Source organism: Xiphias gladius, chromosome 12 (genome assembly GCF_016859285.1).
Source record: "Xiphias gladius isolate SHS-SW01 ecotype Sanya breed wild chromosome 12, ASM1685928v1, whole genome shotgun sequence".
Lineage (NCBI taxonomy): Eukaryota > Metazoa > Chordata > Actinopteri > Istiophoriformes > Xiphiidae > Xiphias > Xiphias gladius.
The window spans coordinates 15096299-15112248 of record NC_053411.1 but is presented as its reverse complement, the minus strand read 5'-3'; the positions used below and the strand labels follow the sequence as shown (position 1 = coordinate 15112248).

At 44.2% G+C, this 15950-nt stretch overlaps 1 protein-coding gene across 1 annotated transcript in view; it reads left to right on the top strand.

Annotated features, from left to right (window-relative positions):
- Nucleotides 1-15950, top strand: part of si:dkey-172j4.3 (diacylglycerol kinase eta) — a 72093-nt gene that overhangs the window by 34649 nt on the left and 21494 nt on the right. Inside the window, exons 4-9 of the mRNA XM_040140318.1 lie at nucleotides 12305-12415; nucleotides 12692-12772; nucleotides 13159-13263; nucleotides 14303-14435; nucleotides 15093-15199; nucleotides 15478-15603. Of these exons, the coding sequence (XP_039996252.1) occupies nucleotides 12305-12415; nucleotides 12692-12772; nucleotides 13159-13263; nucleotides 14303-14435; nucleotides 15093-15199; nucleotides 15478-15603 (663 nt within the window). The remainder of the gene's footprint in view (nucleotides 1-12304; nucleotides 12416-12691; nucleotides 12773-13158; nucleotides 13264-14302; nucleotides 14436-15092; nucleotides 15200-15477; nucleotides 15604-15950) is intronic.

Sequence of the window (15950 nt, the reverse complement as noted above, 5' to 3'; positions counted from 1 at the left end):
TATCTTATTGCAGGACAAATGTGTTATCTGGGGCAGGCGACGTACTGTACAACTTACGAGGGACTGAAGTAACTGCTCCGTGAGGTTTTTATTGAAATTCATCCTGAACGAGGAGAAAATACAATCTCTTGCGAGATGGAAAATAATTTCACTAGAAAGTACTTTTTTCTATTACATTTACCCTCCGATCTAACGGGTGAATATGTGATAGTATAGTTTTTTATAGGATCAGTATACTTTTCATAACTTCTAACCTCGCAAACACACCAACCGTAGATACCCGTGCTCTCTCTTAAAGATTCGCATGCTCAAAAGCTCTCGGAGCGACGACGATATCAGTGGAGTCTGTGCGGTGGCAGTGGTTACGGTGGTTAATAGTTGTGTATATAAAAGTGGTTGTTGGCATGCCACTTGAAGGTCATGACATATAATCTCTAAATCCAGTAACAACTCAGTAAATCGTTGTGGAAAAGAGCTTAAAAAACAGGCTTAAAAAATGTGAAATCTTATATCTTTCCTTTGCAGAAATGTCACTCAGAGTTTCATATTTGAAGGAAGAATGATGTGAGAAAGCGAGAACAAAAATGTGCAGACAAGACTGCAGCTTCTCTTTTTGCACTTTTTAACCCTTTTGTAAGATTATTTTTATTTTGTTAACTTTACCAAATTACTTAAATTTACTAAAAGAAATGGAAAAATATTATTAATGCTAATAGAGTAGGAGACATTCTGTGTTTGCAGGAGCGCAGCAGGATCGATTTTTACCTCAGCAATTGGGTTTGGGGAGGGCAGGAAAAGCCTCCACAGGTTGCTGTGGAAATCACTCATCTCCCATGACAACAACACAACCAATGGCACAGAAAGAGAGAGAGAGTTTTGTTTTTGCCTCCGTGTGTGTGTGTTGTGTTACAGATTCCAGTGGGAAGACACATTACAGCTTGACAGCACAGAGACATGGAAAACATGGAATATTGCGGAGCACGCACACACACCTCATTGCACTCACGTTTGCCGCAGACACGAATGCACATGCACACATCCACCACGTCTGATGTGTGTGAGCGTGGGGAGACAAGATTAAACAGTACTGTGTGATCATCAGGGATAATCACCACCCACAACACACACACACACAGGCACACACCCATATTTCATCTTCGTTTATCTCCTCCCATCTTTACTCTCCCCTTTTTCTGCCCCACGTGCATTGTATCACATCCTTTTTTCTCCTCCTCTCTTTTGCTTTTTAGTTTTCCTCTCTCTCTTTTTTCTTTCCCTTTCTTTCTCACCCCCCGTCTCCTTTGATCACCTCTCTACTTTCATTTCCTTTCTTTTCCTTTCCTTTCCTCTCCTCTCCTCTCTCCCCTCCTTTCCTTCACTCTCTTTCCTTTCCTTTCTCCTCCTGCCTTCTTTCATCTCCTTAACTTTCATTTATTTTCTTGTCTTTTCTTTCCTCTCCTCTCCTCTCCTTTCCTTTTCCATTTATCTCTCCTCTCATCACCTCCCCTCTCTTCTTCTCTACTCTTTTCCTTTTCTCTCCTCTCGTCTCTGTCCCGCTCCACCCTCTTTTATCACCTCGCCCTCTCTCCTTTAATTCAAATGTAATACGTTTATTTGCATGATTGGCGCTAACGGTGCAAAAAAAAAAAATTCACATGAATGTGATTAACATCACAAATCCATAACATCAGGGACAACATGCTAATCACATCCAGCACATAAAGACAGCCTTTCACCTCTTTCACCATCTATCTCTTTCTGGCTGAGAGACTTATCTGTTCATTCAGCTGTGTGTGTGTGTGTGTGTGTGTGTGTGTGTGTGTGTGTGTGTGTGTGTGTGTGTGTGTGTGTGTGTGTGTAAGGATTATGCAGCATCAGAGCCAGATTTGGTCCGTATGCTCTGAGGCTACACCACCACCCCATCACACACACAGACACACACACACACAGACACAGCAGATTATGTGTCCTTCAGTTCACAAACCTCACAGGCAGAAGCCAAAAACCGGATGATATTTCAAAAACACATTAACATACAAACATGAAATGTGGCTAAACTTCAAGAAATGTGTATGTTTGTGTGTGTGTGGAGATAGAAATTGTGTGTGTCGTGTCTCTACCCATCTGTCCATCTAAAGTATGACAGAGTGTCATTAGATTCTCTCTGGCTGTTTTTTTTTGTTTTTGTGCCTGTCACTGGTGTGTGTGTGTGTGTGTGTGTGTGTGTGTGTGTGTGTGTGTGTGTCTATTAATAAACGCACAGAGGTACATGAGACAGGATGTGGTCGCCATGGTGCAAAGTCCTCCCACGCCTTGTTCTGACTTTGTGTGTGTGTGTGTGTGTGTGTGTGTGTGTGTGTGTGTGTGTGTGTGTGGTCAGACGTGTTTATGCATGGCAGATGATGCAAACAGTTCCTATTTCAAATTATGCATCTCGCTGTGTTACTGCTTGCATAACAAAAGTTGCCAAGGACAGTGGGGTGATACATGCAATACACACACACACATGCACACGCACACAGGAAGCCTGGTTAACTTCCTGTTCGATTAACAGAAGAAAATGTCCAGGTGTGAAGAGTGATAAATTCAACTGTTTACTATTTATGTGTATGCGCGTGCGTGTGTGTGTGTTTTCTTACATTTCCAAGCCGAGGGTTGGTTCGAAAGTCGGGCTGTTACCGTGGCAACCCTGCATGCCTTTGCATTACCAAGTTTGAAGTTCAGGAGGCAAAAAGAGAAAATATGTGCAAGTAACAACACTGGACCTGGGTCAGCTATTATTTCCAAATTGTGCTTAGCGTTTGTTTTAAGCCACCTCTGAGTGCCTGATGGGTGGGGTTTACAGCATAACGATGGTCCAGGTGGCATCTGCCTGGCTCTTTGGGATAAAATAGTACATTAAACCCCTCTTGTATGGTGCTGCAAAGTCTTTTAAAAACCAATGCAAAAAATCATTTCGAGAATGTAAAACCCTACAGAAATATGACTTTTTTATGTTTTGAGTGTGGAGATCGATTTTTTTTATGTTCACCAGGGGAACCCAGTATGTGCCTCTATTTATAAACCAACACACACACACACACACACACAGCTGGTAGGCTGTGAAGAGTTAAAACCAAGTCAAATCTGACAGATACAAATGACTGCATCACCTTCTTGCTCTCTTCTGTTTTTCATTCCCTTTCTGTTCGTGTTCATCTCTGTTTCCTTCTTCCCTCTCCTTCCCAGGCCCTCATTCCATTTTCAGTCTGGCCGCTTCACTCCCCGTGCACCCCATCACCTTGCCTCTTCTCGGGTTTTCCCACCCCATCTCTTTCTCAGTCTGCCATCTGCTGGAGAAAATGAACAACTGCGGCGTCGTAAAATCCTAGCTGGTGACATCGGGTGAGCTTCATTTGGCATTCCGACGATGTCCGTCCAGGGACGGCGGCGTTGCCTCATGATTACAAAGACAAGGCCTCATTTGACAGGTCAGGGAGTTCAGTGTCTGCAACAGCTAGTGTGTGTCTGTTTTAATTAGCTCTGGCAGAGACACACCTGAAAGTGCCAGTGTCTCTTTGCTGTTTCCAGTAACTTATGAATAAAACAGCTGCTGTCTATTTTTTTAGGAAAAAACGCCAGCCGAGTAATCTTTACATTTAATATGTTAAACCCAGATTGTTCTATCCTTAAAACACATAATTTTAGAGATAATTCAAGGCAAACATTTCGAAGAATAATCGCTTTAAAAACGGAAAAGCAGTCACGTTAAATGTTGGCACCAAACTCGACGCAGCATTTACAAAAAATATGATTTAAAGTCATTGCGATACTTCAGACGTATGTACAGTAAATAACGTCATGTGACAACCGGTGGCATCTGCAGTGTTTTCTGACATGTGATATTATATGATGCAGTAGGTGTTACGGTCTTTCCCAAAATTAGGACATTTCCCATCAACCTTTTTAGTTCCCCTCATAAAAGAGGATGTTAGTTTCTCTGTCAGTTAAAATAGCTCCTGAATGTCCATTGTTTAGGCAAAAGTAGAAGCTCTTTATAATCTAGTAGCTCACAAAGCCAGATGGCTCTGTACAAAAAAAAGAATATTTGAAAACTTTTATTTTGAAAGACAAGTGTCTACGCGGACTCATAACTTAGTCCTCTTACGACTAAGCAGTCCGAAGGGTGCATAAGAATTCAGATTGCGATAAAAGGTAGTGAACCGAAGCTATACGTTCACAGTACATCTTGTTAAATGCACTACAAAAAAATACTTTATACAAAATATGTTTGTCTGAGTCATCGTGGGATGTTAAAAAAGAGTAATACTGCACATCCTTGAGTTTTAGGGCTGATGAAAAGCCAAAACACTGCACAGCGGTTGATGATGCTGTGAGATTTTACAGCTGTGCTAACTTGTCACACAGATAAGATGTTTTATCCTTTCGTCTCCGTGATCCGGGGGTAAACGGCTGACTAACCCTGTTCACGTTACAAGTCACCCTACGGGGAGTGTTGGCCTTCCCATGAGAGCAAGCTCCACCTTCCCCATTGAAGTGAAAGGAGACGCTGTGCTCTTTGATGTCGCGGCGATGCTCATCCGAACGCGAGGCTGCATGGCTCCAGTTTTGCAAACCCGCACCTGCCCCGCACCCGCAAAGCTCGGTGCTGGGGCCGACCCGTTACCCGCAATTATCTCCACATCAACCCCGGGGAAGGGTTGCGTCACAGGCATTCACAGTAGCCTAATGAGGCTTGATTTTCTTTTTTTATTTCACCTGCTGCCCACCTGCACTTAGTTCATTTTTACCCATGCCGATACCCGTGCATTAATAAAAAATAAAAAAAATCTTCTAACCTGTTGCAAATCATTTTTGTGGGTTACCTCTCGGACCCGGTGCAGGACTCTGTAAATGAGCCTGTGATGCTCCTGAATGTGTTTAGACATATCTTGGCCATCTGTGTCCTGCAATTTCTTGATATTTATCAGCCATCTTTTTCAATTTTCAAACAGCAAGAGAATGCCAAAGACAGCGGTCGGAGGGGTTAGTGGACATTCTAAGATTCCAGAAAAGGTTCGAAAGATTGACTTCCAAAACTCAGCGAAGGAAGGGGCATCGCCAGCTCATGTGAAGGGGTGAGGCAGGGGCATGTTTGTATTTCTCAGACGGGATCCACCTCAGGGTTAATTCCAGCTAGTTTTGTTTTGGACATACGAGTATAATATGCTTCTTTTGAACTGTACAAGTGCGTGACTGGCGATTTTACGGCAGAAGAGGAGTGTGTCTTGCTACGGGCCAAAACCAAATGTCATCTGAAAAATGAAAATGTCGGGGCTGTTTTTATCTGTCCCTCTGCTCCTTCTTCCTCCTGATCTATAGTCTTTCTTTGAAAAATGCAATGAATTTTTCTTTTTTATTACTATAATAAGTTCAATTTTTAGCTCCCTTTTGCTACCGCGAAAACAATTCGCAGTCCCAGTGGCATCGAGTTGTGTTCTGGAAAATTAATGTGGAAAAGCTATAGTGATGTTCACCGTTACATATTTGGCTTTGTCTGGCGCTAAACAAGCTAAGAAACTGTGTAAATGAATAACTTTATAATGTTAAAACATATTAGCAGGGACAGGTTTTTGATCGCTAATGAAGTAGCGTGGTCCCAGGGCGGCCTGCATGTTGCTATGTGCCCCTTTTCCTATCAGGGGAAACGCTGGTGTAGCGAGAGACAGCGTGCCTATATCAGAGTCATTTCCCATCAATAACTTTGCTACGTGACTCATGAAAGTTTCTAATGAGGCTCTTTGACCTGATTCTGAATTGATTCAACCACGAGTAATTTGGATGGAGAGAAAGATGGGGGTGGGTAAAGAAAAGAAAAACAACTTTTGGAATGGAAAACCGGGGGCAAAAAAAAAAAAAGACTGAAGGGAGCTGGGGGGGTGGGTGGGACAGAAGGAGGGCGAGAGAGACATAAAGACAGACAGCGATGGAGAGAGAGTTGGTGTCAGTGAGTGAGTCTGCAAGGAACAGCGTGTTTCTGCTCATTAGAGACAATGATATGCAGACTGGAAAACATACACAGCACACACACAGACACACACATGCACGCACACACTTTTGATAATTTGCCTTGGCAGATGAGACACTGATCTGACACTGATGTCAGCACGTAGGCAGCGGAGCGGAGACACGTGCACGCACACACACACACACACACACACGCACGCTCAGTGTCAGGACAGCTCATTCAGGCTGGCAGGACACAAGTTTGTGTGATCACAATGGCGTTTCCAGATCTCCCAAGTGTCTTTTTAAACTTCTTTTATGCCTTAAAGCAGCGTTGATGCAGGAGCAGCCATTATTCTGTGTGTGTGTGTGTGTGTGTGTGTGTGTGTGTGTGTGTGTGTGTGTGTGTTAGCAGTCAGACAGGTTCTTCAAGTGCTATTTATAGCCTTAAGGAAATAGGCTTGTTCTTAAACGAACACACACACACACATATACCACTCCTCTCAGGTATGTGTCAACTTAGGTAGGGGAAGAGCTAATTTGCATGCTCCACCTTATCTCCAGGATGTGTGTGTGTGTGTGTGTGTGTGTGTGTGTGTGTGTGTGTGTGTGTGTGTGTGTGTGTGTGTTTGTGTGTGACAGAGAAGTACAGACAGATAAAAGAGGTGTGTCCTACAGCACACCTGAGGAGGCGGGGCTGCCTCACAAGGGGAAGTTTGAGAGGGAGGAAGAGGGATTGTATTGTTTGAGGAACTGCTGGTGTGGGAGGAGAGTTACAGCTGAAGAGGGGCGAGTAAGGGATTGATATAGAGAGAGAGTCGAGGGAAAACTTGACGTAGACAAAGCAAAAAAGATAGCAGAACTTTTTAAAGTAGTAGAAGAAGAGAAGATGGGGAGAAACCAATCCAAATAGCAGCAGAAAAGAGCAAAAGTTTGAAGCAGCACTAGCCGAGGATCAGCACTGTTCAGATTGATTTGGCAATACTCGCAAGGGTATTGCTTATCAGGTTCAGGTAGTGAGGTCATCAGCGTGTGCCGCCAATGCTTGGGTTTTGTCAGACCAGCGGGTGCTGCGTGGCGCCCCTGTTGTTCCGCCGGGAGGGAGGAGGGCAGGGGGACGACAGCCGGCTCCACCACGAGGACCGTCCGGACTCCGGTCACATCAGAAAGTTGCAGGAGAGGCGGCAGGTGGAAGAGGTCAGTGTGCGGGAGAAAAAGCCTGGCCAACATCCTAATGACCCCGAAATAGAAACATGAGGTCAAAATGAGGATATTTTGTGGTTAATCCACATTTTAAGGGGTTGTTTCCTGCCTTCACACTGCGACCTACTTGGTTTCTTCTAGTTTTAATGGTTGGTTTTACTGACAGATTGTGGGAAGTGCGGGAGGCTCCATTTGAGTGTGTGTAGTGGTTTTGTGTCGGCAGATTCTGTATTTACGCTGTGTCCGTGGGGTCCCCCGTTGGCCGCGTTATTCGCTGCAGGAGGGCGACATCATATACAAACTTTCTACACCGTTTCCCCTTTCAAATCTCAAAGGATAAGGCTGGCGATATTCTATATTCAACAAATCCCTTAGAAAGACCAAAACCAGCAACGTGTCTATTCATCTCTCAGGACTTTATGACTTCGCTAAGCTGTTGTTCATTACACAAAATCACACCGGTGGGTGAACTGTCTAATTTCAAGTTCTGCTTTTTCTCACCAACAACAAACTTGGTGAACGTCCACGTGTGGCTCCGCAGGTCACCTGGCTGTCGGTCGACTCCCAGTGATTTGTTGATCGAGCGTTTGACCTTCAGTGTTCACAGCGTAATCAGTCATCCGGGGGACTGTGCGTGTTAATTTGCGGGATGAAGGTCTTCAGGCATGCGTTTGTACGTATGCGTGTGCATTCGGTATAAAGTTGAAAGGAAAAAAGAGAGAGAAAAAAACGGCGAAAGAAAAGGTTGAATCAGTCAGATTTGTGCGCGAGTGCATTCCAGAGCTTCCGGTTGTCTGTGTGTGCATTTTGCAGATGAGTAAGTATGTGTGTTAATGCGCTCTTGTGTGAATTTCCACTTCACAGTCGTTTGGTGTAATCGTGCGTTTGTGTGTGCTCGTCAGGTCCACTGGGGCTGATTGTTGTGGTGCAATTAGTCCTGCTCTAATGAATACACTGATCTGTCTGACAACATCCCTCAGCAAGAGCGGAGAGGAGAGGAGAAAACACCATCGTGGTTGCGGCTGCAGTATGACCGCAAGCTGCTGCACAACCTGACCTTTTTGCATACAGTATACGTTGTGTTTATACAGCCCTATGTACTGTACACGTGTGCTGTTTGCCTTGCTGATACGCCAGCCAGTCGATCAGAAGGACGCCAGCCATTTTAATTCATTATTCAATCTGGCCACTTGACCAAGAACACATTGTTTGGTGCAGAGATGGCCTGGAGGAGGAGGTGCGATGAGAAGGTCACGCATGTTGTAGCCGCGCTCACATTTGCATAATAACGAGACTATTGCAAGTGAAGGAAGTCAGGTTTATTCCATATCACCATTATGCACTCGGATTGTGGGAACCGGGAACCGGGAAAAAAACTAGACCTGCATTGATGTGCATGTGCACGAAGCCTCACTCACACACACACGCACACACCCTTTATCTGCTGGAGAAGTTTGGGTTTCACTGCGGGGTCGAGGTTTCAGGAAATCTGAACGCCTTCGAATCATCTACCCCAGCAGTTTAGCTCTAGCTTTCGCCAGCTTTACAGTACGTCATGAGTCATGAGTGCCGCTTTAAATGCGTCCACCACCCTCTCTATAGGCTTCACCGCTAGATTACAACACCCTGAGCCGGGTCTAACTTCCAGTATGTCCCTCAGCTATATCAGTGGTTGCTATGTCATTAGTTGCGTTTGTCAAACAGCAGCACTCTGATTAGCTTCTTGACTGACAGCTCCTCTTAGCGTTGCTGTGGCGACCACGGATAAGCCCGACTGGCGGACCAGGGGTGTTACGCCGTTATCTCCGACGAGTCAGGTGGTTCAGAGACCTTTACACCTTCTTGTTTGTGTGTTTCCCTCTTTCTTCTTCCTCCTCAAGGCACTGCCAGTTTTTCAGCTTCTTCCCTTTTAAGTCGACTCTCCAGAGCCCCCGTTTGTTCTAGTTCCTGCATCTTACCTTTTTGTGTTGTTTGTTTCTCTTCCCGCACAGCTCTGTTCACTCCTCCTCCCTAATCAATACCATCAGGCGATCTATCTTTTTTTTTTTTTTTTTTTCCACCATCAGTCCTTCTGTTCCACTTCCTCCTTTTTTCATTCCTCTCTCATTCTATCTAACAGTGTGACAATATCAGATTTGCTGTCCCTCAGGGTGTAGAATCGCTTTTATTCTAAAAAAGAAACATGCACTGTGAGAGCACCGAGAAGCTGCATGTGTCATACAGGCAGCCTGGATTGTTATGGAGCGATGAATTAAATTTATCACTGGTTCAGGGGTACCTTTTGACTTGTATAACGCCCTATGTTCAGAGAGCCCAAGACCATTACTGCAAAGGCAGAGAGAGGGAGACGGAAACACTCGAGATGAAATGGAAAGTGGGGGGAAAAAAAACAAACAAATGAGTGACGCTGAGATGGAGAAACAGCGAGAGGGGGAGGCATGTAAACAGAAAAACTGCAGCCAAACGAGAGACATGGGGAAACGGGAAGATAAACAGATGTAAAGAAAACAGACTACAAAGAGATCTGAGGACCTAGATGAGGAGATGTCGTGCAAGAGGGAAGGAAGATATATATGTATGTATGGGAATCCTGCATCCAAATGCACCAACAGCAAAACCAGTCAGTCAATATATTCAATTTTCACTTTCCCTCCAACGTAAAATCTATTTATTCCTCCTCTTTCCTTGTGTGCCAACGTTCCCTCTGTTCTACGTGTACTTGTACACTGCTAAAGACGCTGGCCTTCATGCTCGCCACTTTAGGGAAAAAATGCAAGACACAGTTAGCCAACTAACTAACTAACTACTAGATACGTTAACGCACAAGATGTCAGCAACACAGCTTACAAGTAACGTGAAAATGAAGTATTGTACAAGCACAAGACATCTGACTTGCTGTGCTCAAACCGAAAGTTTCCCGTACGCACACTTTCAGTTTCTCATTTCTACATTCAGAAGCGCAAGCACACGTTCTCTCGTCCCGCTGTCACTTCTTGGCTTGTTGGCCGTCGCGGTGCAGGCGGCGGACCCCCTGTCTGAGTCTTGAATTTTTCCCTGGGGGCAGATTTCCGGATCGTGCACCGATCTGGAGACCCTGCCAAGTTACTGCTGCGCCACCTGCTCTCGGGCGAACCGTGTCCGGGCTTAGAAGTTCAGTGGCTTGCACTAGAAAAACGACATACCCGTGTAATGGAATGCACCAGAAAATCTTTCGTCATCGCCAGTCTTTTGTTTTCATTACATTGAAATTTAGAAGTCTGCTACAGATTTGGACATAGCAGAACCAATATCCTCTCCACCTCTCTCCCACTTTCCTTTTAGCACTTCTTTCTTATACCGTTCTGTGGTTGCAGAATTGGGTTACACATCAATGAAAGTCTGACTCTTGTGCTCCTAAGACTGGGAGCTTTTCACATTTCTTTCTATAAGAATTTTGGCCTTATGCACAGTTAGATTCATGTGTAAAACAAACCACAAAACAAATAAGAAGCTCTTAAAATGAGAAATCCCTCCGCTGCAGGAAGTCTTTTTTTTTCTCTAAGTATTTCGACATCATTGACACTTGTTTGCATACTTAAAGCAACAGTTTACCTTTGCCCACAGGTTTCAGTGGCAGCGCAGGCTGTGCAAGCGGATTTTCTTACGGATGACGTAAAGAGTCTTGCGACTGTGATGATTAGACGGCCTTACTCATGATTACAACACAGGCATTTGTCCTAGAGGCTTTTGCAAGACAGCTGCACAATTAGTCATTTCTAGCGGTATCTAAAAAATTTGGGAAACATTTTCAGGTGTTATATTGAATACGTTAATGTTATTACCTTCTCTTCTATTCAGGTTGTGGTATTTTTTTTAACAAGAAAGGGCATTAATTGAAAGTTTTTAGCTACCACTTCCCTGGGGATTTTTGAGGATGTATTGGACGTTGCTACGCAAACATTTCCACTGTTAATCCATTCCAGTTTTATTATACTGTTTACGTTGGTTTCTGCAATGAAAATATGCAGGCGACACATGCACACACTGATGCCCATAGTCACCTCCATGACAAAGTCACTGGCTCGCCATAGAGGCGGATCTAATGAAAACCGCCATGTCTGTTCGTCTGCAGGGATGTCGCTACGTTAGGTGATAAAATTGCAGATATGGAGGGAGCCATCAGTAACGTGCTCAGAGTCTTAAGATTGTATGTCTGTGTGCGTTTGTGTGTGTGTGTGTGTGTGTGTGTGTGTGTGTGTGTGTGTGTGTGTGTGTGTGTGTGCCCGCGCCTGTGTCTGTTGCTGGGCCGGGGTATCCTCTTGTTTGAGGGGAGAGAGGATCTCCACGGCGACCCCCGACGTCCCATCTAAAATTGATTGCCCACGGTGCATTCCGTCCTCTTAAGGCACGTGTTCATAAATCGAGAGGGAAAGGACGGGTGCATGCTTAGCATAAAGGAGAATAGCAGCCACCGCAATAGAGAATCGGTGGGGATTTTCAGCAAAGCCAGTCCATTGTATCAGATCAAATCATGCATTCTGACTGAGAGAATAATCCCCATCCTCCTACCTGCCGCATCACTTCGTCGCTGTTGCTCCAGTGCAAGCGCAGCGCGAGACACCAACTCGTGACTTCTCCCGTCGACACAAACTGACGCTCAGCTAAGCTTGGCTTCCGTATTTCCTCATTTAACAGACGAGTGTGCTATTTTTGGAGGCATTGGAAGAATTTTTACAGAGGCCCCCTGACTTTCCAACATCTGGTCATAAATTAGTAACAGGAATTTCAGAAAATCACGGGAAAGTGTTTTAATATGCACAACAACACTTGCCTAGTCCTTTAAGTAAATGTTTCTGTGGTTGTCTGCTCCCGTGACGGATTGACAGATTCAGTCAACACCTTTCTGCTCATTTGAGCAGCTCTTTCTGTGGCTCTGTTGTGCGTCTCACAAAGACAAGCAATCCCGGTGACACTATCCAAACCGATCTCCTTCTGTTTTTGTGTGAACTCCAAGAAGAGTAGCTGTCACTTTAGTTATTCAGAGGCTCTGGAAGCACTAACGTCTTCTTCCTCCTCTCCTCCCATTTCTCCCCGCTTTTGCCCCCGCTGTCTTTCTTCTGACTCTGTCTTACAATAGAAAAGTGTCAAGGAGGGAATCCTGTTGAAGCAGACCAGCTCCTTCCAGAGATGGAAGAGGAGGTACTTCAAACTCAGAGGGAGGACCCTCTACTATGCCAAAGACTGCAAGGTACGGGAATGTGTGAATGTACCTACAGCATTTTTTTTTTTTTTAAATTAACAAAATGCGTTTGGCATTTGTAAGCGGCACGCTTGCAGCTCAGTGAGCTATGAAACAAAAATTACGAATTGGAAACTGTCACATTTTTACCAAAGCTATTGAATTACATACAATAGAATGGTTTTCGTGTAATTAAGAGGTATCAGGGAAAATTAAATGTGAATGGCAAATGATAAGCTGATATCCATTGATCGTCATGGGTTTTTGTTTTTTTTTCTTAATTAGTCTCTGATTTTTGATGAAGTGGACCTATCGGATGCAAGTGTAGCCGAGACCAGCACCAAGAACATCAACAACAGCTTTACGGTAAGTAACGCAACACGTTGCAAAAACGTGTAAAGTGTGGATTAAAGCGTTTTCAAAACTGTACGTTCGGCTTAGTTTTTCCATGGCAAATTACAGTTTAATATTTTTAACCTGAAAATCCCAAACTACAGCCAATTCGGAAACAGACTGTTGTTATCATTTTCGGCCGTGCTAGCGGCATGCTAGCGGTTCTGTGGAGGGCAATACCGGTCCCTTGGTCGGTCCACCAATTTGGACCCGAACTACGAGATGGGTTGCCGTGAAATTTTGTACAGTTCCTGTGCTCCTCGAGATGAATAGGAATAACTTTTTGTGATTGAATTTTCCCGATAGCTTCACCTTTCGGGCTCAGATTTTCAGTGCCTCTTTCCTTCTCTCTTTCTCAGGTGATAACACCATTTCGAAAACTCATGTTGTGTGCTGAGAGCAGGAAGGAAATGGAGGACTGGATCAGCGCTCTCAAATCCGTCCAAAAATGGGAAACCTATGAGGTGAGTCTACCATCTCTCCGTCAGTCTCTCTTTACGTTTCGACGTCATTATTTATTCTGTCGGCTGACACCAGAATAGACTAGGAAATGGGCCAACTTGACGATCCTTTGATCAAAGCCCATCAGGAGCGTGTAATTTATTTTGATGAGAACATGCTTCACACCTCAGTTCTTCAATCTATTTTTTACACGGAGTGTCCACCTTGTCTTCTTCCTTGGAGGAAAATACTCTCCTCCTCCTTTCTCTCCCACCTCTCTGTTCCCTCTCTCCTTCTCTTTTATCTGCTTCCCGTTTCAGCTCTTTGCGAGCAGATTGATGTCCCTCATAAAATCAGAGCCTCTGCTTTAATAGGTTATAAAGGGAGCTGAAGACTGTATGCCGCTATCCAAGCTGAGTTTATTTCCTCTCGTTTTATACTTTCAGTGTTCCTTGTAGTTTACAGCCGTGTGTTTAGGGTTTTGATTTATGTCATTTTCTCATCCTTATTTATTTCCACTTCAAGTGATCTTGAAGGTTTAGACTTGAGGTGCAGTTCAGGTGATGGATAGCAATCCTCTCCAAATGAATCCTTTGTTCGTATCCGGTATTTTGATATCTCTATAGTTACAAAAAGCTTTCTGGAAAGGGAGAGAGGTTATTTTCCACAGGGAGTTTGGTTTGACAGCGCTGATGTCTTAGTCTTGTCCTGCCGTCTTTTTTAGGCACTGACTGTAGGTATCCCTTTATCCCTAGGCTGGTCAGCCGTAGTACTGATCTCTTGTAGGTCTCCCTCCTGAGGCCACAGAGCTTAATATGTGCTGCTGATGTCGTTATCTTGTCCTTGTATCCATGTTTCCTCGGGCTGTTCAGTACAGCATGAAATATAAAAAGTCACCGTCCCATCCTGCGACATCCCTCCCTCCCCAGGCTGGTTATTTTGATGTAGCGCGCTCATGATTCTTGTCTTGTCCCTTTTATGTTTCCACTTCCTAACCCCAGCCACCTTAACAAGGAGCTCTGATGTCTTCGCCCCCTCCCTCCATATTTTCTCCTTCCCCAGGCCAGCCAGTTCAACATGGAGCATTTCTCCGGGATGCACAACTGGTACGCCTGCTCGCACGCCAGACCCACCTTCTGCAACGTCTGCAGGGAGGCTCTGCCGGGCGTCACCTCCCACGGCCTGTCCTGTGAAGGTACAGAAATACACATTCACAGGAATACACACATTTACAGACGCATTCCTTGGGAGATGCGACTAAACAACCATGCATTTTTGAGGGCCAATTCCAATACTTTTTCAAAACTTGACATTTTTCCTGCGTAAGTGAAAAGGACTTTTAGTCTAAGCTTGACTGACAGGGCCGACATCGCAGAAAAGCGTTTAGAGCATGTGACTGTGAGAGTAGAGAAGTAGGTTTATAGCTTCTCATTGCAGGGAGAGGCAGGTCTTGAAACACCGACACCTCGGAAATGGTTGAGTAAAATCATTTCCTCCCTTCTCTCACATCAGCAGTAACGAATTCTGAATACGCCCACGCAGGATTTTTAGGTGCACATTACTGGGAATTTCTTAGCAAAATTTTGATGTCGTTTGTGATGAGTTAAAATGCTTTCAATTAATTTGTTTTTTGATTTGTCACATCCTCTTACCTAATTCCAATATATCCCAAAGAGAGAATTAGAATGAACAAAAAATATACATATAAATTTGTTAGTTGTAACGAGGACAACTTGTGTAGTTTTAAATATTTAAAAATGCCCTAGATATATAAGCATCATTTCACCTTTTATTATTATCTCTATTAACTGAAGTATCTCTTACATGAAATGTATTTATCTGCCCTCTGCAGTCTGTAAATTCAAGGCTCATAAGCGCTGTGCAGTTCGCTCCACCAACAACTGCAAATGGACCACGCTAGCCTCCATAGGAAATGACATCATTGAGGATGAGGAAGGGGTGAGTGATTGGGATGTGCTTTATGTGTTTGAGCGGAGAGGAAACATATCAACGAAAATGAGCATGGAAAGCTTCAGTTCAAGTTACGGTTTCTGTGCTCAAACCAATAAAGATATCAGATATCATTTCAGTGACTGAATATAAAAACTGTTACCCAGGATGAAATCATTTCTGCCCGACTTGCTCTAAATTTTGTTTTTACGACAGCAGGTCAAATGGGCCGTGGTTCAGGGCAGCCTGTGTCTCCCGTTTTCAGCATTTTCCCACATTTTTACCAGGTGTCCATGCCCCACCAGTGGCTGGAGGGCAACCTGCCGGTCAGTGCCAAATGTGTGGTGTGTGACAAGAACTGTGGCAGCGTGCGACGGCTGCAGGACTGGCGCTGCCTCTGGTGCAAAGCCATCGTAAGTGGGACTGATTTTTAGCCTCCGTCCTGTCAAAAAAAAAAAAAAAAACTGTCATGTCAAATCAGTGTTGGTGTTTATTTCAAACTTCACCGCTAGCTGAGAGGTAATTTCAATTAGGTCTGACACTAGAAAGTATTTATATGAATTTGAAATCAAATAGGTTGGTACAAATTCACCTCCATGGTGATAGAGTCAGTGCCAGTTCAGTGGGATAAAGCTTTACCAATTAATTATATTTCTGGTGAGAGGAAAAAAAAACCAAAACGTTGTCTCCAGTGAGCCAAAATCTTGATGTAAATTTCTCAAATTTTGATCCGAACTTCTTGCTGCTGTCTTAAGTGCAA